This window comes from Pelophylax lessonae, assembly GCF_965119305.1.
Source record: "Pelophylax lessonae genome assembly, chromosome: 5".
In the NCBI taxonomy this organism is placed as follows: domain Eukaryota; kingdom Metazoa; phylum Chordata; class Amphibia; order Anura; family Ranidae; genus Pelophylax; species Pelophylax lessonae.
This window is the reverse complement of record NC_138772.1, coordinates 291,377,685-291,401,417: the sequence shown is the minus strand read 5'-3', so window position 1 is coordinate 291,401,417 and position 23,733 is coordinate 291,377,685. Positions and strand designations below refer to the sequence as shown.

Sequence of the window (23,733 nt, the reverse complement as noted above, 5' to 3'; positions counted from 1 at the left end):
TGCAGCTGTCAGGTGGGGAGAGGAGAGAGGCAGCAGGTCATGTGATGGCCGATCCATGCTCTGAAAACTGATAAAAACTTTTTGTTTTTTTTATAAATCACAGAGACAGGAGAACCTAGCATAACAATACACAGATCATTATATAAAGATAGCAGTGTGGGTTAACAACCACTTTAAAGTACAACTATAAGAATTTTTATTTTCCCGTTTTGGATTAGGTAAGGAAGGGTTATAACCCCTGTCATAATTGTTTTTCACCATCTGTGTCTCATTGTGGAGATTCCCCTTCACTTCTTGTCCCATAGCCAAACATGTACTGAGAGGAAAACCCTGCAAATTAATGTAATTTCTTAGGGACCCCCAGGTCACCAGAACTAGAGTCATCATCAGAAGATTTTCCCTCTATTACTTTTCTGGGGACAACCCAACATTTTGAGAATTTCTTTTACTTTCACTTTCAATGCCAATGGTAAACAGGACAAATAGAGAGGGTGAATCCCCTTAACAGGGATGCAAAAAGCAATACAATTTGCAAATTTTTGAATCCCTCTCCACTCTATCCTAAACTACAAAAAAGATTTGCCTTTAGTTATACTTTAAGATACACTTTTAGTTTAAAATAAAAAATATTTGAATTGCCATTATTTTTGTCTGCCTGAACTAAGGATAGACCGATTATAGGCAAAGCCGATATATCGAGGGCCGATCTGCACTTTCCTCGATATATCAGAATCGGCCACCAACGTGACCGATATTGCCGATATTTCGGAAAGTTCTTGTACCGGAGTGATGCCTGCCGCTAGAGGGCATCCATAGCCAACAGTCAGCTGTCTTGTAATGACAACCAATGAAGCTGAGAAGCTGCTCGGCTGTCATTACAGGGAGCCGGAGGGGACGTCCCCCCCTCCCGCCACCTTCCGTGGCTTGCCCGGGTCTCCCTTTCCACTGGGAGACCCAGGCAACCAGCCTGCACGGCCGCCGAAGACCCAATCAAAGCCACATTCTGCTCTGATTGGGTCTCCATGCAAAAACCCGGAAGTGATGTCACGACATCACTTACGGGTACTGGCACCAGATTTAAAAAAATGGCAGCATTCAAAACAGTCAAACTTGGCGTTTTGAATGCTTCTAAGTGCAGAGAAGGGGTTTGTGGTTTTTTAGACCCCCCAGATCCCTCCACAAGAGTACCTGTCAAAGAAAAAAAATATATATATATTATTTAAATGTATAAAAATATCGGCCCATATCGGCCGATACCGATACGCGATGACCAAAATATCGGTATCGGCAATAAAAAACTGATATCGGTCGATCACTAGCCTGAACATATACAGTATATGAAGTCTACAGAGATTCATATAAATTATACATTTCAATTTTCTAGGCCATTCACTTGAGTTATTCTCTGCTAATCTGGCCAATCCACATGCCGATAATAAAGGTAAACAGTACAAAAAAATAGTCTTTTTTTTTTTTGGTCATTCCACCATTTAGGGAAAACTATTGATTTTGATTTTGTAAAATTCATTGCAGTAAATGGATGGATATTGCTACATGAACAATTTATTTAAATAGGTTTTACTGATCCGACGTGATTTGAGTATATTTCTAAGTTATTTTTCTAATAACTAAAACCCAGCAGCAAATAGCTATTTGCATTGTGCTTTTACAGACAGAGATTTCAACAAAGTCCCAAAAGTAAAAGTTGATTTTTCTGTATGTGATTCAGATGACAGCTAATCAGCTTGTGAGTTATGACTTTGCAGAGAAGTCCATTTTGGCCACTTTCATCAAGATCAACAGCATTTCTTGTGAGTTTTTACTGAGTTGTATGCAGTGACTCTCACCCCAAGAAGTCACAGCATGATTATCTGACTTATATCTGGTTTCAGATAATAAACAAGAATCTTCCTCTTTCTCTGTTAGCTGCATCTGTGCAGAATTTGTAGCACAGCAGAATATGACGTGTATGATAGAAATTAGTATTTTAGTGCAGTTCGCACAGCCATTTCTCACAATAGAAAAAAATAAAATAAAAAATAATGTCTCTTCACCTCATCCTAAAATATTTATCTGTATTAGAAACTGAAAAATTGAATGGCATAATGTGAAAAGGAGATGTGATGCTGGAGCTACAAATTGCTACATCAGTCTATTCCTATAATCTGTCGTTTCTTTTTTTTTTTTTACTGCACATCACTATGACAGTATAAAATAGGGCATGAATTACTAAAAGAGCATACATAGGTCCAGAAAGAAATCAATACTTTGCAGGTTTGCATGAGCGCATGGATGTTTTTTAGACCCAATGAATGCAATCCCTTAACTTATTTGTTGAAGGATACACTAAGGCCCCTTTCACACGGGCTTTCCGATCAGGTCCGCCTCTCAGTTTTTCAGGCGGACCTGATCGGATGCTCCATGCACCCCTATGGAGCAGTGGATGTCAGTGGTGACATGTCCACTGACACCCGCTGCTTTCCGATCTGTTCCTGTCCGTGAAATCCAGATGGATGGTGACCCTATTTTCCATCCGTCGATAGAAGATCAGATCGGATAGGATTGGATGAAAATGGACAAGATCATCCGATCTTCCATAGAGGAGAGCAGGGATCTGACAGGTGTGCCTCTGCAAAGTAAGCGGAGACGGACCTGTCATCCGCCTGCTCAGCGGGGATCGGCGGATCGATCCACGCTGAGCAAAACAAAGTCCACCGGGCAGAAAGCCCGTGTGAAAGGACCCTTATGATCAATGCATATATTGCATTCCCCCATTTTTTCTGACGCTACCTTCAAGAAGAATGGTCTGCTTAGCAACGGGCAATACTTGAGAGAACAAACAACAACAAACACTGGACTATGTAGCATTCAACACAGCATACAAAGTGCAGTCGCCAAGAGTATGTAACAGTGGGGGAGATTTACTAAAACTGGGGCACACTGAATCTGATGCAGCTGTGCATAGTAACCACTCAGCTTCTTACATCAGTTTGTTCAATTAGGATCTGACAATAAAACTTAGAAGCTGATTGGTTACTATCCAGAGCTGCACCGGATTCTGTGTGCACCAGTTTTAGTAAATCTCCGCCAGTGTCTCTTAAATTGTTGGTCAGTAAGAGCAAAAATCTGTCTTATTTTTGATGTCAGTGGACATAATTCCAGCACAATTACAATGGTGGAAAACCTTTGTTTTGTTTCTGTATCTGGCGCTTTGTAGATACATGCAAGAAAGATTTTCTGTTTATAAGCTATAACTAAAATATAAGGACAGTTGGCAACCCTGCAAGTAGCATATGAAATATGTGTACCCATATATGTACCCACTGTTGCCATGGCCAAAACTTACATATTAGCACACATTGCTTTGTTTATTTCATGCACACTGTTGTTATCTTATTAAAGCAAGGACTATACATTTTTTCCCTTCAATGATGTTTTACAGTCACAATAATATTATTAGTACATACTTCCTATGGTATTATTCTTGCAAGAAATCCGCATGAAAACTAGCAAAATGTCAAAAAGTCACAAAAACTTTATGGAAAATAACTTATTTTTTTTTTAGCCAGTCACCACATTTCTGGCATACAGTCAGCCGCTGGTTAGCAAACAATGCCATGTGTAAACTGTACCTAATGTAAGCACCTACATGTGCATTGTGAACACTAAGAGAGCATGATTGGTCACTTGGTCTTGCTTTTTGAGGCAAAGGCAATGTTGCCTTATGAGGAGTTTATGTGTAATCTCCATTAGCAACTGTAAATAAATGTGTGTGTGTGTATATATATATATATATATATGTGTGAGAGATTGGGTTTTGGTTTTACTAATAGTTTGATATAATTTAATTGTACCCATTTGTGTGAATACAGTCTGCAGGCATTAGTATAATAAATTAATTGATTTACCAAGTCCTTTTGAAGGGCATGAATATTAGGTTGGGCTAAACATGTAAAGGGAGTGCAGAATTATTAGGCAAATGAGTATTTTGACCACATCATCCTCTTTATGCATGTTGTCTTACTCCAAGCTGTATAGGTTCGAAAGCCTACTACCAATTAAGCATATTAGGTGATGTGCATCTCTGTAATGAGAAGGGGTGTGGTCTAATGACATCAACACCCTATATCAGGTGTGCATAATTATTAGGCAACTTCCTTTCCTTGGGCAAAATGGGTCAAAAGAAGGACTTGACAGGCTCAGAAAAGTCAAAAATAGTGAGATATCTTGCAGAGGGATGCAGCACTCTTAAAATTGCAAGCTTCTGAAGCGTGATCATCGAACAATCAAGCATTTCATTCAAAATAGTCAACAGGGTCGCAAGAAGCGTGTGGAAAAACCAAGGCGCAAAATAACAGCCCATGAACTGAGAAAAGTCAAGCGTGCAGCTGCCAAGATGCCACTTGCCACCAGTTTGGCCATATTTCAGAGCTGCAACATCACTGGAGCGCCCATAAGCACAAGGTGTGCAATACTCAGAGACATGGCCAAGGTAAGAAAGGCTGAAAGACGACCACCACTGAACAAGACACACAAGCTGAAACGTCAAGACTGGGCCAAGAAATATCTCAAGACTGATTTTTCAAAGGTTTTATGGACTGATGAAATGAGAGTGAGTCTTGATGGGCCAGATGGATGGGCCCGTGGCTGGATTGGTAAAGGGCAGAGAGCTCCAGTCCGACTCAGACGCCAGCAAGGTGGAGGTGGAGTACTGGTTTGGGCTGGTATCATCAAAGATGAGCTTGTGGGGCCTTTTTGGGTTGAGGATGGAGTCAAGCTCAACTCCCAGTCCTACTGCCAGTTTCTGGAAGACACCTTCTTCAAGCAGTGGTACAGGAAGAAGTCTGCATCCTTCAAGAAAAACATGATTTTCATGCAGGACAATGCTCCATCACACGCGTCCAAGTACTCCACAGCGTGGCTGGCAAGAAAGTGTATAAAAGAAGAAAAGCTAATGACATGGCCTCCTTGTTCACCTGATCTGAACCCCATTGAGAACCTGTGGTCCATCATCAAATGTGAGATTTACAAGGAGGGAAAACAGTACACCTCTCTGAACAGTGTCTGGGAGGCTGTGGTTGTTGCTGCACGCAATGTTGATGGTGAACAGATCAAAACACTGACAGAATCCATGGATGGCAGGCTTTTGAGTGTCCTTGCAAAGAAAGGTGGCTATATTGGTCACTGATTGGTTTTTGTTTTGTTTTTGAATGTCAGAAATGTATATTTGTGAATGTTGAGATGTTATATTGGTTTCACTGGTAAAAATAAATAATTGAAATGGGTATACTGTATCTTTGATTTTTGTTAAGTTGCCTAATAATTATGCACAGTAATAGTCACCTGCACACACAGATATCCCCCTAAAATAGCTAAAACTAAAAACAAACTAAAAACTACTTCCAAAAATAGTCAGCTTTGATATTAATGAGTTTTTTGGGTTCATTGAGAACATGGTTGTTGTTCAATAATAAAATTAATCCTCAAAAATACTCATTTGCCTAATAATTCTGCACTCCCTGTATGTGTCCCTAAAGAGGTTCTGCTATTTACCCATCGTAAACTTGCATGCGAAAAAGGACAACACCTTAATTAGGTTCCTTTTCGCAGACTTTATGGGACAAAGGTAATCATTTACACCAGGCCGTTTCACTTCCTTCGTTATCTCTGCCTCCACTTCAAAGACAATCTCTTTAGTTATGCAAGGAAGGTGGCCATCTGCTGAAGAATGGACAATTTGCCCAGGGTATGACCTTGCATACCTAATGCCCCATTCAAGAGGGGGTTACCTGGCATATTTAATCTCTCCCTCCCCTAGAGAAGATTTTCTAGTGAGGGGCTGGGTTATGATAAAGCTAGGGGATAGGGAAATTGTCCAATCCTGCATTAGATACGTCCGGAGGGAGGAGAGGGGTAAGATAGCTCCACCAATCAGTATGGCTCTAGGCAAGTTTATGAGAGTTAGGTATATATTAGTTAAGTCTTGTAAGAGAGAAGTCTCTGAAATACCAGACTAGAAGGGAGCTCTCATGGGCATGATAACTATGGAATATACCTCTTGCACTTATATCTAACTGCTTGTCCTATGTGTTGTCTGTCTTGTTGTCTAACTGCTTGTCCTATGTGTCATCTGTCTTTCTGTTTGTATCTTCATGTTTTAAGTATTATACTCTATTCGTTCCTTTAACCTATGATTTTTTTCCTTTTCTGTATTATAGATATATTGCTGTGTATTAGTTTAGGCCTCCTTGCTATTTACCAATACATTTCTGTTGTTGTGTTAAAGTTTTCACTCATGGTCAAAGAACCCTTATTAACCCAAATCATATCTGAGATATATTAATCTCAAAATATAACTTACGGGTAACAGCAAACACAGATTTTCTTTAGTAAATTAGGCGCAAAGGCTGTATTGTTACTTTTGTTTTATTTGTGAATGTTTTTGATCTTTTATTGTATGCTAATCATTATTTTTATTTTACATTTTTCAACAGAACATTATCAGCTTTATGTTCCTGAATCAGCTCAAGTGGGCTCAGCAGTTGGCAAAATCAAGGCAAATGATGCAGACATTGGACTAAATGCTGACATCAGGTACTCAATTATCAATGGAGATGGTGTTTTCTCCATATCTACTGATAAAGAAACAAGGGAGGGAATCCTTTTGCTCAAAAAGGTAACTCTTTTCTTTGCATGTGACTTTATTTTTTGTGTGGCACTATTTGTGTTGAGGGTCGTCAAAATATTTTAACTAAATGATGGTTCTGGACTATACATGAAGACTTGAAAACATTGAAATTGAGGGTATTCAATGTAGATTCTCAAGAGATCTAAGGAAGGGTCCTTCAAATCTTAGGCGTTGGTCCTTGTTATACAAATATTTAAAAAACAGCTATTCTTGGAGTTTGTTCTGATCTGCTGTCATAATCCTGTTCAACAACTTTAATCAGGCTGTCAGCTTTGCTTGTTCACTTTCTTTTATCAATTTTTTTCCCATTTTATTCAAAAATAACCTTTTTTTTATATATACAGTATATATATATATATATATATATTGAAGCTAATGTATTAAAATTCCAGACCTCGTCACTTCCGGTTAGACTGCGTCATGAAACAGCTGGTGCGAGTCACCAGTGCGCATGCGCAGAAGACATTTTCAAGGGTCGAGAAAAATTTTAAGACAGAGCGGACTGCTGACTGAGAGGAGGCGGGGCTGAGGTGGGACGGAGTTGCGACCGTGTCATCGAGTCCTTACAGGGGGCGGGGGGGGGGGGATGGCAGAGCTGAGAGGAGGCAGGACGGAGGTTGAGGAGAATTTTGCACATGCAGAGCTGACTTAGAGGAGGCGGGAAGGAGGTGTGGTCGTATCATTAATGCAGGGCTTCTAGCCATTAAAAGTGGCTCCTTCTGTTCAGTAAGGACTTCTGTAAGGACTCGATGACATGGCGGCAACTCCGTCCCACCTCAGCCCCGCCTCCTCTCAGTCAGCTGTCTGCTCTGTCTTACAATTTTTCTTGATCCTGCGCATGCGCACTGGTGACTTGCACCAGCTGTGTCATGATGCGGTCTAACCGGAGGTGACGAGGTCCGGAATTGTCATGGGTTCCCCAGAGCAACACAAAGCCTGCTGTGATTTTTCCCTGTACCATGTGATCTTTGTGGTCAATCAAGATCGTGCCACTGGGCATGCATGAGGCAAGGGACTGGAAGGATGTCATATGATGTCCACCTGGGAAAACAGTGCTCCCGTCCGGCTGTTTTTTTTATAAAAGGCCAGGTGGTAATGGATAAACAATTCTTGCTAAGCAGGCTTGATCTATTAAAGGATTAAAGAATGATAACAAAATAAATACCATAAAGCTGTGTTTAAGCTAAACAAAATAATATTCTTTTTGTTTTGCAATTTTGCTGCATAGCTTCACTTCGTCTAGCGAACATTTGCCACTTGCCTAATTGTACCAAAATCAGGGCATTGTTTAAGAAAAAAATCTTTCCAGAACGTTAAACTGTTACCTATTTAAAATAAGATGAAAATGTGGTAAATCACAAATGTTGAAAATTATTTCACACTATTTTTTCTATGCCTTCAGTAATTATTTTCCTCATTGTAAGTAAAGTGTCTAAATAGTCCTTAAATGTATTTTTAGCAAACCTAGTTTAGTGTTAAAGCATTTACTCCGTCATGCTGAGTCTGTGTGTTGCTTTGATGATTGTTCTTTTAGTTGAAAAGCTTAGTATTTAAAAAAATATATTCACAAAATACTTGTATTTCTTTTACTGTACTTTCATTACAGGGAAGAAAAAGTTGTGGCGGTTTTGTTTTCTTCTTCCAAAAGTTTTAGATAAAAAGCTATGGCATTTTGGTGTATACAATATCTGTTTTGTCTGCAACTTCATGAAAGCATTGAAAAGTCCTTTTTAGTAATCCATTTTTGATATATTACAGTCATTTATCATTTTATTGACATTTTTTCAAGAAAATAGGCATCCATCTGTTTCTGCTTCAATCCATATCTGCTAAACATCCTGTATAAATGCAAGTTTTTTTCTTACACAGACACAATTATGCTTTAATCTTTCATCACATCTTTTTCAATGTGCTATGGTTATATACCAGGAATGGGGATTTGCTTTTTCTGAATTCAAATGACTCATTAGCTCAACCTTTGGCATCTTAATCATCTTCCAACGGTATTCATGCTCCCTTTATCATAACTAGCCAAAATAGGCATAGCTAAGGACGTTTTAAAATCTCAGTACCTGTTCAGTATCAGACATTATTTTAGATATAAAAAAAATATGAACACTCCTATAGATTAAACATTCAGCGACTAGATTACAAGTACAAAAAGGATGCTGATAGTTGTTTTTTACTCCTTGCATTATTTACTATCATAATATCATATTTTCTTAGCAAAATGTGACTAAAGCATGTGCACAGTTTTTTATGTCTGGTTTACCACTTGCCGACCAGCCGCCGCACATATACGGCTCTTTTGCGTAAAATGACGTACCTGTATATTGTTTTGTGCAATATCCAGTGGGGGTGCTGATTGGCCAGAGGGGAGCCAATCAGTGGGTCCAGCGGATGCAATGTCTTCCAGCCACCCACGATCGCTCCCCATAGACACAGAATGGCGGTCCGCCTATGAAAACAACGCAGACCGCTGTTCTGTCAGAGATGAACAAAGGGATCCTGTGTTCCTGTTATTTAGGAACACACAGATCTCTATGTTCATCTAGTGAGTCCATCCCCCACACAGTTAGCAAGCACCCCCTAGGGACACACTTAACACTTTGATCGCCCCCAGGGTTAGACTCTTCCATGCCAGTGTCCTTTGTACAGTAACAGTGCATATTTTTATCACTGATTACTGTAGTAAATGTCACTGGTCCCCTCAAAAGTGTCAGTTAGGTGTCCAATCTGTCCGCCGCAATATTGCAGTCCTGCTAAAAATTGCTGATCGCCACCATTACTAGTAAAAAAAAAATAATAATAAAAAATTCCATAAATCTTTCCCCTAGTTTGTAGATGCGATAACTTTTGTGCAAGTCAATATATACCTATTGAGATTTTTTTTTTTTAACAAAAATATATGGCAGAATACATATTGGCCTAAAATGATGAAAAAAATATTGGCTGTGTTTTATAACAGAAAGTAAAAAATGTTTTTTTTTTCAGAATTTTATTTATAGCGCAAAAAATAAGACAAAAAAAGGTAATCAAATACCACCAAAAAAAAGCTCTATTTATGGGAAAAAAGGAAATTAATTTAATTTGGGTACAGTGTTGCACAACCGCGCAATTGTCAGTTAAAGTAACGCAGCACCATATCACAAAAAATGGCCTGGTCATTAAGGGGGTAAAAACTTCTGGTCCAGAAGTGGCTAAAAATACTACACTTATAAGCATTTTTATTTGCACAGTTTAAATAACATTTTTACTCTTACATTGTAGATTATTTAACAGAAGGAATTAATTCTAACCTAATCATCCAATAAAAGGGTGAGGTTTACCAGGTACAGCTGCTCTCCCTAAAAGATTACCAACAAGGTCTGGGCTGTAATCTGTAAGGCTCGATTCACACCTATGCATGTTGCTTTTGAGCGTTTGGCCCCTTTCACATGGACGGTGCGCCCGACTGACTCCGTTTTGCTCAGCGGTGATCGATCCCCCGATCCCCGCTGAGAAGGTGGCTGACAGGTCTGTCTCCTCTCTCTGTGCAGAGACAGAGTTGTCAGATCCCCACTCTCCTCTATGGGAGATCGGATGAAAAGGGACCGCCTGTCTGTTTTCATCCATTCCTATCCAATCCGATCCTCCAGACGGATGGAAAATAGGGTTTCAATCCATCCGGATCTCACATACAGTATCGGATCGGATAGCAGCGGGTGTCAGCGGAGACATAGGGCTGCATGGAGCATTCGATCAGGTCCGCCTAAAAAACTGACAGGCAGACCTGATCAGAAAGCCCGTGTGAAAGGGGCCTATCTGTAGTGCTTTTTGCTGTGATTTCCACATTTTTACCAAAATTTGCATTTTGCGTTTTTTTTTCTGCTTTTTTTTGTACAATTTGTTGCTGGGAAGATTTAAAATGCAAATGCATGGCAAAATCTTGGTAAAACACACTTCATGCTTTTCTGTAGCTTCTCCATTGAAGTCTATCAAATCAAAAAAGTAGAAGCGTTTAAAAAATGTCCCTGACCCTTTCCAAAATGCAGAGGCACAAAAAAATGCATTAATGTGAAAGTGTTCCATAGGAACCCATTAAAAAATATGTCCTGCATTTCTTCAAAAAGCATGAAAAAACGCATTGGTGACAGCTTTGGATAACGCAACCTTGAGCAAATTTGACTCCATATGGAGACAGTGGATTTCTAAAATTGTTCCTTCAGATTTTAATGAATCTGTGCTACTTTTTCGGTAATGCCCTATCCACACCGGCTCATGCGTCATGTGGATTCCTGCCCTATTCTCGAGACCTACCTTCTACCTTTCTTTCCTTCCTTTTTTTGACTCTGCAGCCTCTTTTCTCTATTCTTATTTGGCTCACCCTTCCTTCTTTCTAGTTCTCTTTTCTCTTTCCTACATCCTTATTATATGGTTTTCTCTAAATACAATTATTTTTAGCTACAGTCATCTATTTTCCAAATACTCAGGTCCTATCTCATGGTGTCTCTAGAGGACACCCCGTGCCTACATTTTTCTTATTATCTTATTGCTCCAAACGGAACATAATTCTTCTTGATGCCCTATAATTCTCACGTTATATTAGTTTGTATGTTGATTTTCCTAATGTATTGTCTCCCTCTGGGCCACAGTTTGATCCCTCTTGGGGTGTCCTGGAGGAGATCATGACCTTGCTCCATCTTTCCTTTACCCCGATTGAATGCCACCTTTGCAATATAGTTCTATACTTAAAACTTTATAGATATATTTTTGTTCCTGTTTGGACCCTGTGCTATGCAATTTTCATGTATTTGGGAAATTGCTTCCATATCCTTATCTATTGGTTATATGCTCTTAAACTAATAAAATATTTTGAACAAGAAAAAAATGCATTGGTGCGAATGGAGCCTAATGGAAGATAAGAGAAAAAAAAAACAAGGGAAGCACTCCCCTAGTGTAAAACCTCCTTTTATTTTGTAAGGAGGTTTTGTAAGGAGGTTTTACTCTAGGGGAGCGCTTCCCTTGTTTTTTTTCCCCATCTTATCTTTAACAGATGAACAGGCTGCTCTCACTGTATTGTTCAAAAGCAATCATTTTTAATGTTTGGAATTCAACATTCGCAGGCTCTTTGTTAGCATGCAGAGTCACTACTAAGGCTCTATGCACACGAGCTTAAAAAAAAGCCCATTCCCTTGGCAGAAAAAAACGCTTATATAGAGCATTTTTTGTTCAGATTTTAGATGTGTTTAGGAGAGTTTTGCATTTTTTCTGCCAATCAGAAACGCAAACCAGAAGGATTTTTTTATATAGACCATTTTTTGTTCAGATTTTAGATGTGTTTAGGAGAGTTTTGCATTTTTTCTGCCAATCAGAAACGCAAACCAGAAAGATTTTTTTTCCTGCCTCTAGACATTGAGCTTAAAATATGCCTGTAATTGTCCTAATGTGCGTAGACACATAGGATAACATTGAGCTGCTTCTACAGCAGAACCCAATACCCCTTGTAGAAGCAGCAATTTTTAAGCCACTGTGCATGGAGCCTTATAGCTTCACTGCAAATACAACACACACAAACGTACATCTGAACTTATTCACATTAAATGTACATGCCAACATGTCACAGAAAGAGAAGACGCACTTGCTGTTGCTGTTGTACCTAAGTTGCACATGGGAACCACAGAGTGATATATTTAATTTAATGATGAGTACTTTGGATTAGTCACTTTGTGATTTGATTACTCAGCCCCTGTATATTTGTATGTATATTTGTCAGCTTCTTTGTAACATTCTGATGGTTTGAACAATACATTTCTCAAATTCTTATTGACAAATAGGGGTTGATTTACTAAAACTGCAGAGTGCAAAATCTTCTGCAGCTCTGCATAGAAACCAATCAGCTTACAGGCTTTTATTTTTTGCCAAAGCTTAACTGAACAAGATGAAGTTAGAAGCTGATTGGCTACCATTCACAGCTGCACCATATTTTACACTCTCTGGTTTTAGTAAATAAAGCCCATATTGTTTTCTTTTATTGAAAATGTTCCTCTTGGAGAATGTCTTTTAATTTTGTAGTTACTTACCTCCCTCACATTATCATTCTGCAGGTCGTTTGAGTCTTCTACTGCAAGGCTCAACTCCTCATGGCAAAGTACTGCACAGTAGTCACTTATTGGAGGCTTGGTACTTCTTTGTACTGCTTGGTAGTATCATAAAACATTGAACAGTAATGCTAAAGGTAATTTGCATACATACATTGGAGTTTTTTTTTTAATTTCCTTTTAACCACTTGCTTACTGAGAGCATTTATACCCACTTCCTTTCCAGGCCATTTGGCAATTATTCAGCTTTCAGCGTTGTAACACTTTGAATGACAATTGTACGGTCGTGCAACCCTGTACCCAACATTTTTATCAATTTTTCCACACAAATAAAGCTTTCTTTTTGTCGTATTTAATCACCACTGTTTTTTTTTTTTTGCATAAGAAAATTTTGAAAAAAAAAATACTTTTTTTTCTTAGTTTGGTATAAAATGTTGCAAACATGCAATTTTGCTCCTTGACTGATGTATGCTGATGAGGTGGCACTGATGGGCACTAATGAAGCTGCACTGATGAGGTGGCATTGGTGGGCACTGATGAGGAGGCACTGATGAGGCTGCACCTATAGGTGGACCTGATGGGTACTAATAGGTGGCACTGATGGGCTCTGATAGGCAGCAATAAAGGACATGGAGAGGTGGCACTGATGGTCATGGATAGGCGGCACTGATAGGCTGCACTGAGGGGCACTGATAGGTGACACTGTTGGCACTGATGGGCACTGGTAGGCGGCACTGATAGGTGACACTGATAATGAGGCACTGATAGGCACTGATTGGCAGCACTGATGGACACTAAAAGGGGGCACTGATTGTCAGCACTGGTGGGCGCTGATAGGTGGAACTGGTAGGCACTGATGGTGCACTGATAGATGACACTGGTGTTTCTTTTTTGCTAAAGAAACAGAAAAGACAAAACATTTTGAAAAAAAAAAACATTTTTCTTAGTTTGTCAGAACATTTTGCAAACAGGTAATGTTTCTAAAGTGCACTGATGAGGCTGCTACTGATGGGCACTGATGAGGCAGCACTGATGGGCATTGATAGGCACTGATGAGGCAGCACTGATGGGCATTGATGAAGCTGCACTGATGGGCACTGATGAGGCGGCACTGGTGGGCACTAATGATGCTGCACTGATAGGTGGCACTGATGAGCACTGATGTGTGGCACTGAGAGGTGGCACTAATGGGCACTGATAGGCAGCACTGATAGGTGACACTGATAGGCACTGGTAGGTGGCACCAATAGGCACTGATAGGTAGCACTGATGGGTACTGCTATGCACTGGTAGGTGGCACTAATAGGCACGCAGAGCAGTCTATCCTGCTGAACATCATATGATGGGCAGTCAAGATAGAGCAACCACTTCCCGGTCGCCATTTTTCTATATGGCAGGCGGGAAGTGGTTAATATATTAACCAGTTTATGACCGCCTGCCGCAGATGTACTGCGGCAGACAGCCGCTCCCAGGCAAATCCCGATACATGCACGGCGCTCACTCTTGGGAGGCTAGGGGATCAAAAATAAAATACGCACAGGCGATCAAATACCACTAAAAGAAAGCTCTATTTGTGGGAAAAGAAGGACATCAATTTTATTTGGATACAGCATCGCACAACCGCGCAATTATCCATTAAAGTAATGCAGTGCCGAATCGCAAAATAGGGCCTGGTAAGGAAAGGACAAATCCTTCCGGTCTTAAAGTGGTTAAAGTTGCACCTTTTTGTATTATATTTTCATAGTTCTGGATTACTATACATGCTCCATAATCTCAGACAAGTTTATCTATTGCATTGAGAAGGTATTTATAAATTCACAGACCTACTTTGGGCTAAAACTAATTTATAGGCCTGATAGTCAGCCTAAATGAACTCATTCCTGAATGAGTACACATTTGCTAGTTGTACAAACAGTTTCATTATAACGATTATGAACATAAGAATATAATTTCTTATGCCTGACTTCCTACTTTCAGCATACAGTCACCTAGAACCCTGCTTCACTGTTTCTTTGTTTCTTTATAGACAGTATTTTTATATAATCACCTATGCCTGTGAAAGCTAACCCATGCAAATGTATTTCACTGCCTAATTGCCTGTTTTGAAAATAAAAAGAGAAGACTCCATAATTAGCTCTACCTTGACTGCTTATTATTTGTTCTGACTCAACATTACAATAGTAGAATAAATGACTGTGTCCTATTTATGTCTTCAACTTTCTAAATATATAGTTAGTGTCTCTGAAAAAGAAATGGATAGGTTGCAGACTTGATTAGAAACAGCAAAACTTACCGCTCTAATCACAGTGATCCGTATGAGTCAAGTCAAGGGGCTTGAAAACAAATATAACAAAACATCCCCACAGCCATTCACACTTCTATTTCCTTGTAATCAAAAGAAATCCAAGACAAATGATTCTCAATACCAGAGACAATGAGATATGCTTTGTTTGGGGAAATGATCATCAGTCCCTTTTTCTGATTCCCCTTTGTTCTTATTTCCTGCAGTATGACCCTAAATGTCCTCGACATTATTGCTTATCTTTGGGCTACTGGTTGGTTGCACCTACTTTTAGATTCTTCCAGTGCAGTTCAGTTAAATTCTTTATTTTTTTCAAGAGGAAGGAAGAATGGTACAATAATATAGTTCACATGTGTTACATAGATATACAACATAGTTCCCACGTATGTGCACAAATTTTCATTATCCTTATTCAGATAGTATATTAAACCTTCAGAAGTCATTATTATCTGCCGTATATCATCCAATGCTAACTTCGGTAACAGGAAGGAGTGGGTTTTCCTATCTAAAATGGGAGAGGGGGACAGCTCTAGATCCAGCCTGGATCCTGAAAGGAGAAGGGATTTTAAAGGTCCTAGGAAGGAAAGAAGAGAAAAAGAAAAGGACAATCTAGGTCAGGAAGGGAGGGTAAAGTGTAGGGAGTAGAAAAGGGGCTATGGAGCCTGAATTCTGAAAGGAAAATGGATTTTAATGGTCCTAGGAAGGAAAGAAGAAAAAAAAAAAAAAAAGGAAGATCTAGGTCAGGAAGGGAGGGTAAAGTGTAGGGAGTAGAAAAGGGGCTATGGGAAGTGGGGGAAGGGAAGTAGTTGGGGAAGGGGGCTGTAGGGGACAAATGGTTTGACTGTTGAGTTCCCAGGAAAGAACCTCTTATCTTTTGGAAAGGGAATTCCCATAGTTCTGGGAGTAGATAAAAATGACTCAGTGTACCCAGGTTTTCCTGAACTTCTAACCTTGATGGTGTAGCAATGAGATTTTTCACTGTATATAATTCCTGTAATTTAAGGAACCACATAGCTGGTGGGGGGGGGGGGGGGTTGCTTCAATATGGGGATGCAGTACCGTATATGCTTTGTGTAATATTTTGAAATGAGTTTCTCCTCAAAGTTCATTAGTAATCACTTTTCATAATATGTATATAGAGAGGTATAGACAACATAAGCAGCAATACACTATGTGCCATCCCATCTCTGAGGACGTCAGCATGCTGATGAAGCACGTAAGATGGTACGCACGTAGCATCGTCACCTGAGAGCTGAGTGGAACGCAAACAGGAAAGGTGCATGCGCATTGCTGCAGTACCGCATCCCACTCTAGCTCACCCATTCAACGTGACGGCCACACACAATTTTTTTGAGATTTTACGAGATTTTTTCTTTTTTATGCCACATTATTTATGTGTGTGTACCTGGAGTGGAAATAAACTTTTTTTGAGAAATACTACACTATTTGGAGCTTGCTTGCTTGCATGATCCTATGGGAGGAAAAGACATCTAGGAACTCTGCAGATACAGGCCAGACCTGCTGAACCAGATCCACCACATCTTACCCAGTGGGGGACACCACACAAGCGCAAACGGTTGTACTGTCATATGACAGGTATGACCCAATAAGTCTGGTGAGTGATTTAATTCTTTCACGCGTGGATCACACATCACGAATGGAGCACCCTATATTTCAAGCACCTGCACTTTAAATATAAAGAGTGTGTATATACAACATCTTTTGGACACTAGCAGAGTTGTTTATTAACATAATTTTTTGTGCACAGAACCCTTTTGGTTTTAACATATTGCACATTGTGCAGAGACTATTCATTCACTCATTCACTTAATGTGCACAGAGCATTTTTTGGAATATATTGCACAATCTGTATTTGGCATCATTTACTTATGTAACAAATTTTCAGTCTGTATATTCAGTTGTACAATTTTTCATTTATTCACATGTTGTATTTATTCAATATTGTACATAGAAGCTGTACTTATTGCACATATTTATTGATTTACACATATGAGCACAGATAGCACTTTCAAACTCATTTGTTTAACTATTAGGCAAGCGCTGAGGCTAGGTTTCTCTACTTGAGGCCTTTTCTTTCCAATCACTTTTCATAATATGCTGTAGCCCTTTGTAGTCGTTTGTCCGCTAAGTCCTCAGAGAGAAAATTGGAGTACCCATTTTTTGGACGTGTATTTTACACTAGCTTAGAAAAGCTATTGTTCAATGGCTGGTATAGATCAGATATGGAGAAGGTGTGTTCTTTTATTAGCTTATCTAGAAAAGTGTTTTTGAAAGCTATTTGTATGACTCCACAGCAGGATTTTGCATTGTTTATTATTTGTAGGCGATTGAAATAATGTTTAGAAGGGACTTTGAATTCCATTGAGATCATTTTGAAGGTTTTTCAGGAATTGATGTTACCTTGAAATAAATGGGTAATTTTGGTGAACCCCTTTTGTCTTCAAAGATGGAAAGCCATATAGCCCCTGCTTTGTGTGAATGATGGTATATCATGGGCTGGAACATACTTAAAATCTGAGGAAGCAATCCTAATTTATTTTTTGTCTCCCTATGGGCTACATTTCTGTCACAGCAGAGCAAGCTGTTTTTCAACTCTGGAAGTAAATTTCCTATTTTGCCCTGCAATATAGCTGGTAGCCTCCATCCTCCTTCTCCCTTTTTTTGTCTAGATTGGAGTATCTTGAGGAAGATGATAACCCAGACTTCCTTTAATCATTGGGAGATAAAGTTTAGATATAACGATGTGTGGTATTTTACCATGACACAAAAATGTGGCAAAAGCTTTTGTTAATTTGATTACATTATTATGTTTGAGGAGTATTGGAATAGTGTAAAGTGAGTAGAAAAGTTATGCACAGAGAAGAGACAATGAGTATATCATCTGCAAGGAGTGCAGTTCTAAGCTCTTTTTGGCTGATCTTTATTTAATTGAGAGGTGTACCTCAAAAGGAACTCTATAGCTATGTCGAATAAGGGTGGTGAAAGTGGGCAGCCTTGTAGTTTTTCTTTAATTTATTTTATTTGTTTTGACAGGTGGTTCATGATATGAATCCTAGCTAAGGAGAAATAGTACATGCTTTAAATTAGATTAAGGATTGCACCTGAGAAGCCCATAGCAGTCATGACTTGGAACTGAGATTTAAAATCAACATTAAATGCTTTTTCAGCATCAAGTGATACAAGTACTATGTCCTTCTTTGAGTGTATTTTAGAATATTCCAGAACAGATATAACTTTACTTTTTTCGCTTTGGAATGGCTGATCTGGCCTTTAAAAATCCCAATAGAGGTGTCACAATTAAGCTTGAAAGTTGGTCAGTCAATCGTAATGTGTGATTTGTGAAAGAATTTTAGCATCCATATCTATCAGTGAAATGGGTCTGTATGAAACTTAGGATGTGGGATATTTTCCTATTTTTGGGAGAAGTTTAATATAAGCTTCTGAGCATGAGGGAAAAATACTGACAAGCTTCCAACATAATGTTGTATACTTTAGTAAAATTATTATTGGTGACTTTCGGTGTAATTATTTTGGTAAAATTTAATGGGAAGACCATTCAGGCCAGAAGCTTTTGTGATTGGCCATCTGTTTAATAGTGTATGTAATTTATTCCAGTGTTATTTTTTTTATTTAAAGCTTCCTTCTTGGAGGAGTTTAAAGCTGATGAGCCATAGACAATTACCATAGATTAAGGTCTTTCTTAAATATCTGAAAAGTAAAAGATTTCCTTATCTGGTTCATCGTACCATGGTTTACCATGGTAATCATCATGGCTGACCTGGAGACAAGAATGGGAGCCAAATACCTTAGGAGTGTATTTCCATCCACTAAATTCCATTCAGGGTTATGATTAGATCTCGTTTGACCTCTCTAGAGAAAGAGGGTCAACAGGATCTTGGAAACTCTTGTTAATGATTTTGGGGACTTATCTCTTACATTTAAAATCTTGAAGTGGTTAAAGAACTCCAGGTACCGCTTCTATATGACACTTCCAGAATGGATGGCGCCAAATGATCTACTCTTGGCTCTGCTGCATGTGCGCTTGTCCTTTCTTCTTCTACATGATGAGTCCATGTGTTTGGACGATTCTGAGGGTCATGGGTCAAATCACAGTTGCTCATGGTTGTGTTACTATCATAGATGCAAACTCACCCTAGCTCTACTGCATAGTGAAATTAATGTGGAACTGAGTGGCGGTGCTCAGGCTGCAGCGTCCAGATGCATGCAATTGCTTCCATGTAACAAGAAAAGCTGGCACACAAATGTTTCCTTTTGATGCAATTTATTCCAGCATGACAGCAGTGTGCAACATGGTAAAATGGTAACATGTTTCGGCCGTAGCCTTACCTATAGCATGTGGTACTATCTTCCTGATGAAGAACATGTCATAGTTTAAAAATAAATTGTACTTTTTAGGATGCCAACCTCCTGAATCTGAGTTCCTTAAAAAACAATTTTTTGAAAAAGGTTATAATCCAAATGAGATAGTGAATATGGGTTATTGCGCTCAGCAGTATACTCACAATAAAGTGCTAATGCATAAATAACATAAACATATGAACCAATTATTTGCAAGTGAATATTCCAATGAATATAGCAATAATAAAGTTAATAAACATAGTCCTTGAAAAGTGCTCGGTGCAAACTTTAAGTTCCAGCAGCAAATACAATTGGACTTGATGTGAAATGCCTTCACCAATCACCATACACCCAGTGCTCGGATAAAATACTTCTTACCAAAAGAAGTTGACCCCTTAGTTATAGGGGGTCATGATCGCAATGTATCTCCACAAGAGCTCCAAAATCTCCTATTACAGTCTTCACATCCAGTGTGTGATAAGCCAGAAGTAAACAGATGACTCCGAGACTCCAGACAACATGTCATAAGAAATAAGGAAACTCCAATAGCGTAATATTGCCATATAAAGAGATTTAATAAAAGTAATACACTTACTCCATAGTGGTAAATAAACGCCACAGTAGTACAAATCGTTCAGCTTCTCCTGGTGGATGGGACGCTGCTTCCGCGTCTGCGTTCCACCTCACCGGAACTCTACGGTCTCACGTTCCCGACGCACGTTTCGTTAGGCGTGCTAACGTCATCAGGGGATAATCCAAATGAATTGGGCACAGTTTTGAATGAGACCTGTGGAGAGATGCTCATGAAGGGGATGACATTTAGCTTGGTGGAATATCTGGTGAAAAGGCGTGAGCCTGAAGAGTGTTGGAACATTGTCAGACCAACCATAATTTAGTGGTCCACGTTTGAGGGTAAGAGGCCTAGTGTGCTGTGGTATTGGTGGAGGATTATCATCTCACCAACAATTGTATATATATATATATATATATATATATATATATCAACGCACTATGAGTGTCCTATTGGATTCATGTACTCTATTAGAATGGACTTTTAAGCACTTCATTTTATTTTAAATATTCTGTTAATTGTCACCCACAATTTATGCTAGCTGTAGTCAGCAACCGAAGTGCAGTGAAATTCTTCTTTTTCTTTACATTAGCATACTTCAATGTCTCAGTATTTTCATGCATTTAGCTGCAGATCTCAGCCCCTAACATTTCATACAACTATTTGCATGGTTTCTTGGAGTGACTGAGGCTAATTAGGTGTTTATTAGTAAGATATTGAATTTGGGAAATACATAGTTGTTTATGGATATACCTTACTGTATATCTTTCTGTTAACTTCAAACAGATGCCTTCCTCCACCAAACAAATAAAGTAAACATTATTAAAAAACAGAAAGAACAGATAAACAATTAAAGTTAAACAGCGACTTTCTTTTTTTCATGTGGTAGTCCTAGGACAATGTGTTGAGTTCTCTTCTTGGCCATTCCATTAAGGTAGAGTCCCTTCTTGTAATAAGATAATAACAAAAAAGCATGTTTTCCTAGTACCAGGTTAACTGGGAATATATTTGCTTAGATAAGGCTTTGCAAATGTTCCATAAAGTTTTTTTTTTTATAAGAAATTGATTCATGATAGTCTTCCTAGCTGCATGTACTCTAGCAGATCTAGCAGAGCAGACTCCAGTCATGGCTGTAAACGCAGCCTTGTATGCAAGGAAATGTGAACCTATGTGCGGTAGATAGCTTGCAAGCCAGTGGAAAGTTGGTGTCTTGCTGGCTGTTGCCTGGCTAATAGGAAAAGTAATAATATAACAGGAATCTATTATTTTGTGTTTTTGTTCATGTGCATTAATATAAGCTAGAAACCCTGTAAAATATGTTTTTATCCTTGCCTGGATTGGTTCCATCCCCTGTCATTAGTAGACTCCAGGTAATCTCTCTTAACCAGTGATCTCCATGGAAGGCTTTAGAGATTTCTCACTGCTTCATCAAAATATTGACAGCTCAAAGCTTTTCTAAAATTAGTTGTTGCAGGGCTGAGCGATTAGGTTGCTGGGGGTAGGAAATTGATGGTGTTCAGGCTCCTATTTGACTAGCCTAGGTCTAGTTTGACATTTGTTCCTCTGTATTTGGGTCCATATGTATTGCATGCTGACAAATATGGTACCCAGGTAGGTAGGTGCACCCCTCCTTCATTTGGATCTTGTGTAGATCTTTAGAAAATTCAGAGCTTTAGTGATTTCATTTAGATGTGCTGCCATTGAGATCACAGTATAAAAAGTTTAGTCGTTATGTTATTTTTCTGGCTCTGTAAACTGTTGTTCAGAGTCACTGCTTGATGTCATTCTAAGATCAAGAACTTCTCCCCTTGAGAGTTCATTGTGGTAGAGCATAAGTAGACATTTGGGGTTTAGATTTGGCTCTAGATTGATCAAGTTATTCTAAAGCGGATCTTCCACCTGAGATGGCTCCTGCAGGGAAAAGAGGTTGCAATTTTTCCAAACCTGTAATGGGAAATGGTAACCTCAGTGATAGATTGCCCCTGCTGTATGTATGTGCTCTGTCAGGGGCTTAAACATGGTTCCTATCCACAGGGTTTGCCTCAACACATCTGGCAGGATGTGTATCTCAGCAACATCAAAAGTAATTAAGGAATAGAAATCTTGGAATCAGGAAAAAGAGTTGGGTAGTACGTAGGGTAAGGATAATAGAGGAATATATGTATTTTATCTGGTGCTTGGATAGTAGGCTCATGTGATTGGTGATTTATGTATTAGTTTATTATGTTATGAAGTTGGGAGAATAAGGATTCTTTGCTTGGATTACAGTGTTTTGATTGTTCTATGTCTTTAATGGGTACATACTTTCATTAGTGATTTATAGGCTGCAAAGTGTTTAAATAGATGCCATGAGTGTTTGTATTTCCATAGGGAGTATGTAGAGATCTGTAACAAACAGCATGTTGGTGTGAGGTTTATTTTCCTGTCTGTGACGTTAATGATTAAGTCACGGATATCATTTCAAAATGGAACAATTAAAGGGTATTGCCCCCAAATATGGAACATATTCCCTTGGACCTGTTAGCATCTTCAGCACTTGTCTAATTTCTTCAGATATGGATGTTAAATTTTTACAGGGGTTGTCATACCAGCGTGTGAGGATTTCCTAAATGCGTGTCCCTATTGAATACTGGTGGGCCAAAATGCAATTTTTTCAATTAGTTCTCCTGAATTGGAGGTTGAAGAGCAGTTTTCCACAGTTCCTTAAATGTAGCTGCTGTAGGGATTTCTTTTTGTAGTAACCAGTTGTACACTTTTGAAGTATTTTTTTACTCTGAGCTATTGAGAAATACTGTCTCAAAAGCTGTGAAGGGTCTAATAAAGTTAATTTCTTGTTTATAGTTGACAAGATAACTTTACAATTGTAGGTATGTCCAGATCGGGCAATGCTTGATGCGGGATTCTTTCTGTAATGCGATTTTGGGTTTTATTGAGCCCTGATGGAAACAGTGCATAGCAAGTAGAGGGTTGCCATTTCTCTAGTTGGAATCTCTGTATTGTTGATACCTGGTGGAAATGCTATAAGGGTCAGCAGGCCTGAGGAGGATGAGACATTGTGCAGGGCAGATAATTAATGGAATACTTCAAGTGTGGCTCTAGTCAGTGAGTGCTGTTTCAGAGAGTTGGGTAGGCATTACGATGCTAGCCAGGCAGAATATTTTAGTGGTATTGTGGGGATTTTACACTCTAATTCTTTACAATCTTTATTGCCTTCATAGCAATTTCAGTCTACAATTATTGCAAGGTGTATAGTATACTAGTATTCTCTGAAATCTTGGAGGCCCATAAACCCTTGTTCTTTGGGTTTGGTGAATTATTTAAATTTAATCTTAGGCATTTTATAAGCTCATATACATTTTTTAGGTGTTTTTAAGAAGGTGGAATGTAATTTATTGGGAAAGACAAACTAAAAATATAAATGTCTAGGCAACATTTTCATTTTAATGATGGCTGCTCTTCCAAACCAAGAAAAATACTTTAAGTTCCAATTCATCAGGTCTTGTTCTAATTCTTGAACTGCTTATGAACCACCCTGTGCAGATATACTGCGGCAGGACAGCACTCCTGCGCGAAATGATGTACCTGTACATCAGTTCTTGCACTGGGTCTGGGGCATGCATGTCGCCAGCAACCCGTTTCTGCTGGGATTGGACAAAACAGGAGCCAATCAGCAAGTCCAGCGGACTCGATGTTCACCAGCACCGGTCGATCA

General features: G+C 39.0%; 1 protein-coding gene across 1 annotated transcript in view; it reads left to right on the top strand.

The window, feature by feature from the left end:
* Positions 1-23,733, top strand: part of CDH18 (cadherin 18) — an 850,149-nt gene that overhangs the window by 583,987 nt on the left and 242,429 nt on the right. The window contains exon 6 of the mRNA XM_082258418.1: positions 6,495-6,676. Coding sequence (XP_082114544.1) covers positions 6,495-6,676 — 182 coding nt within the window. The remainder of the gene's footprint in view (positions 1-6,494; positions 6,677-23,733) is intronic.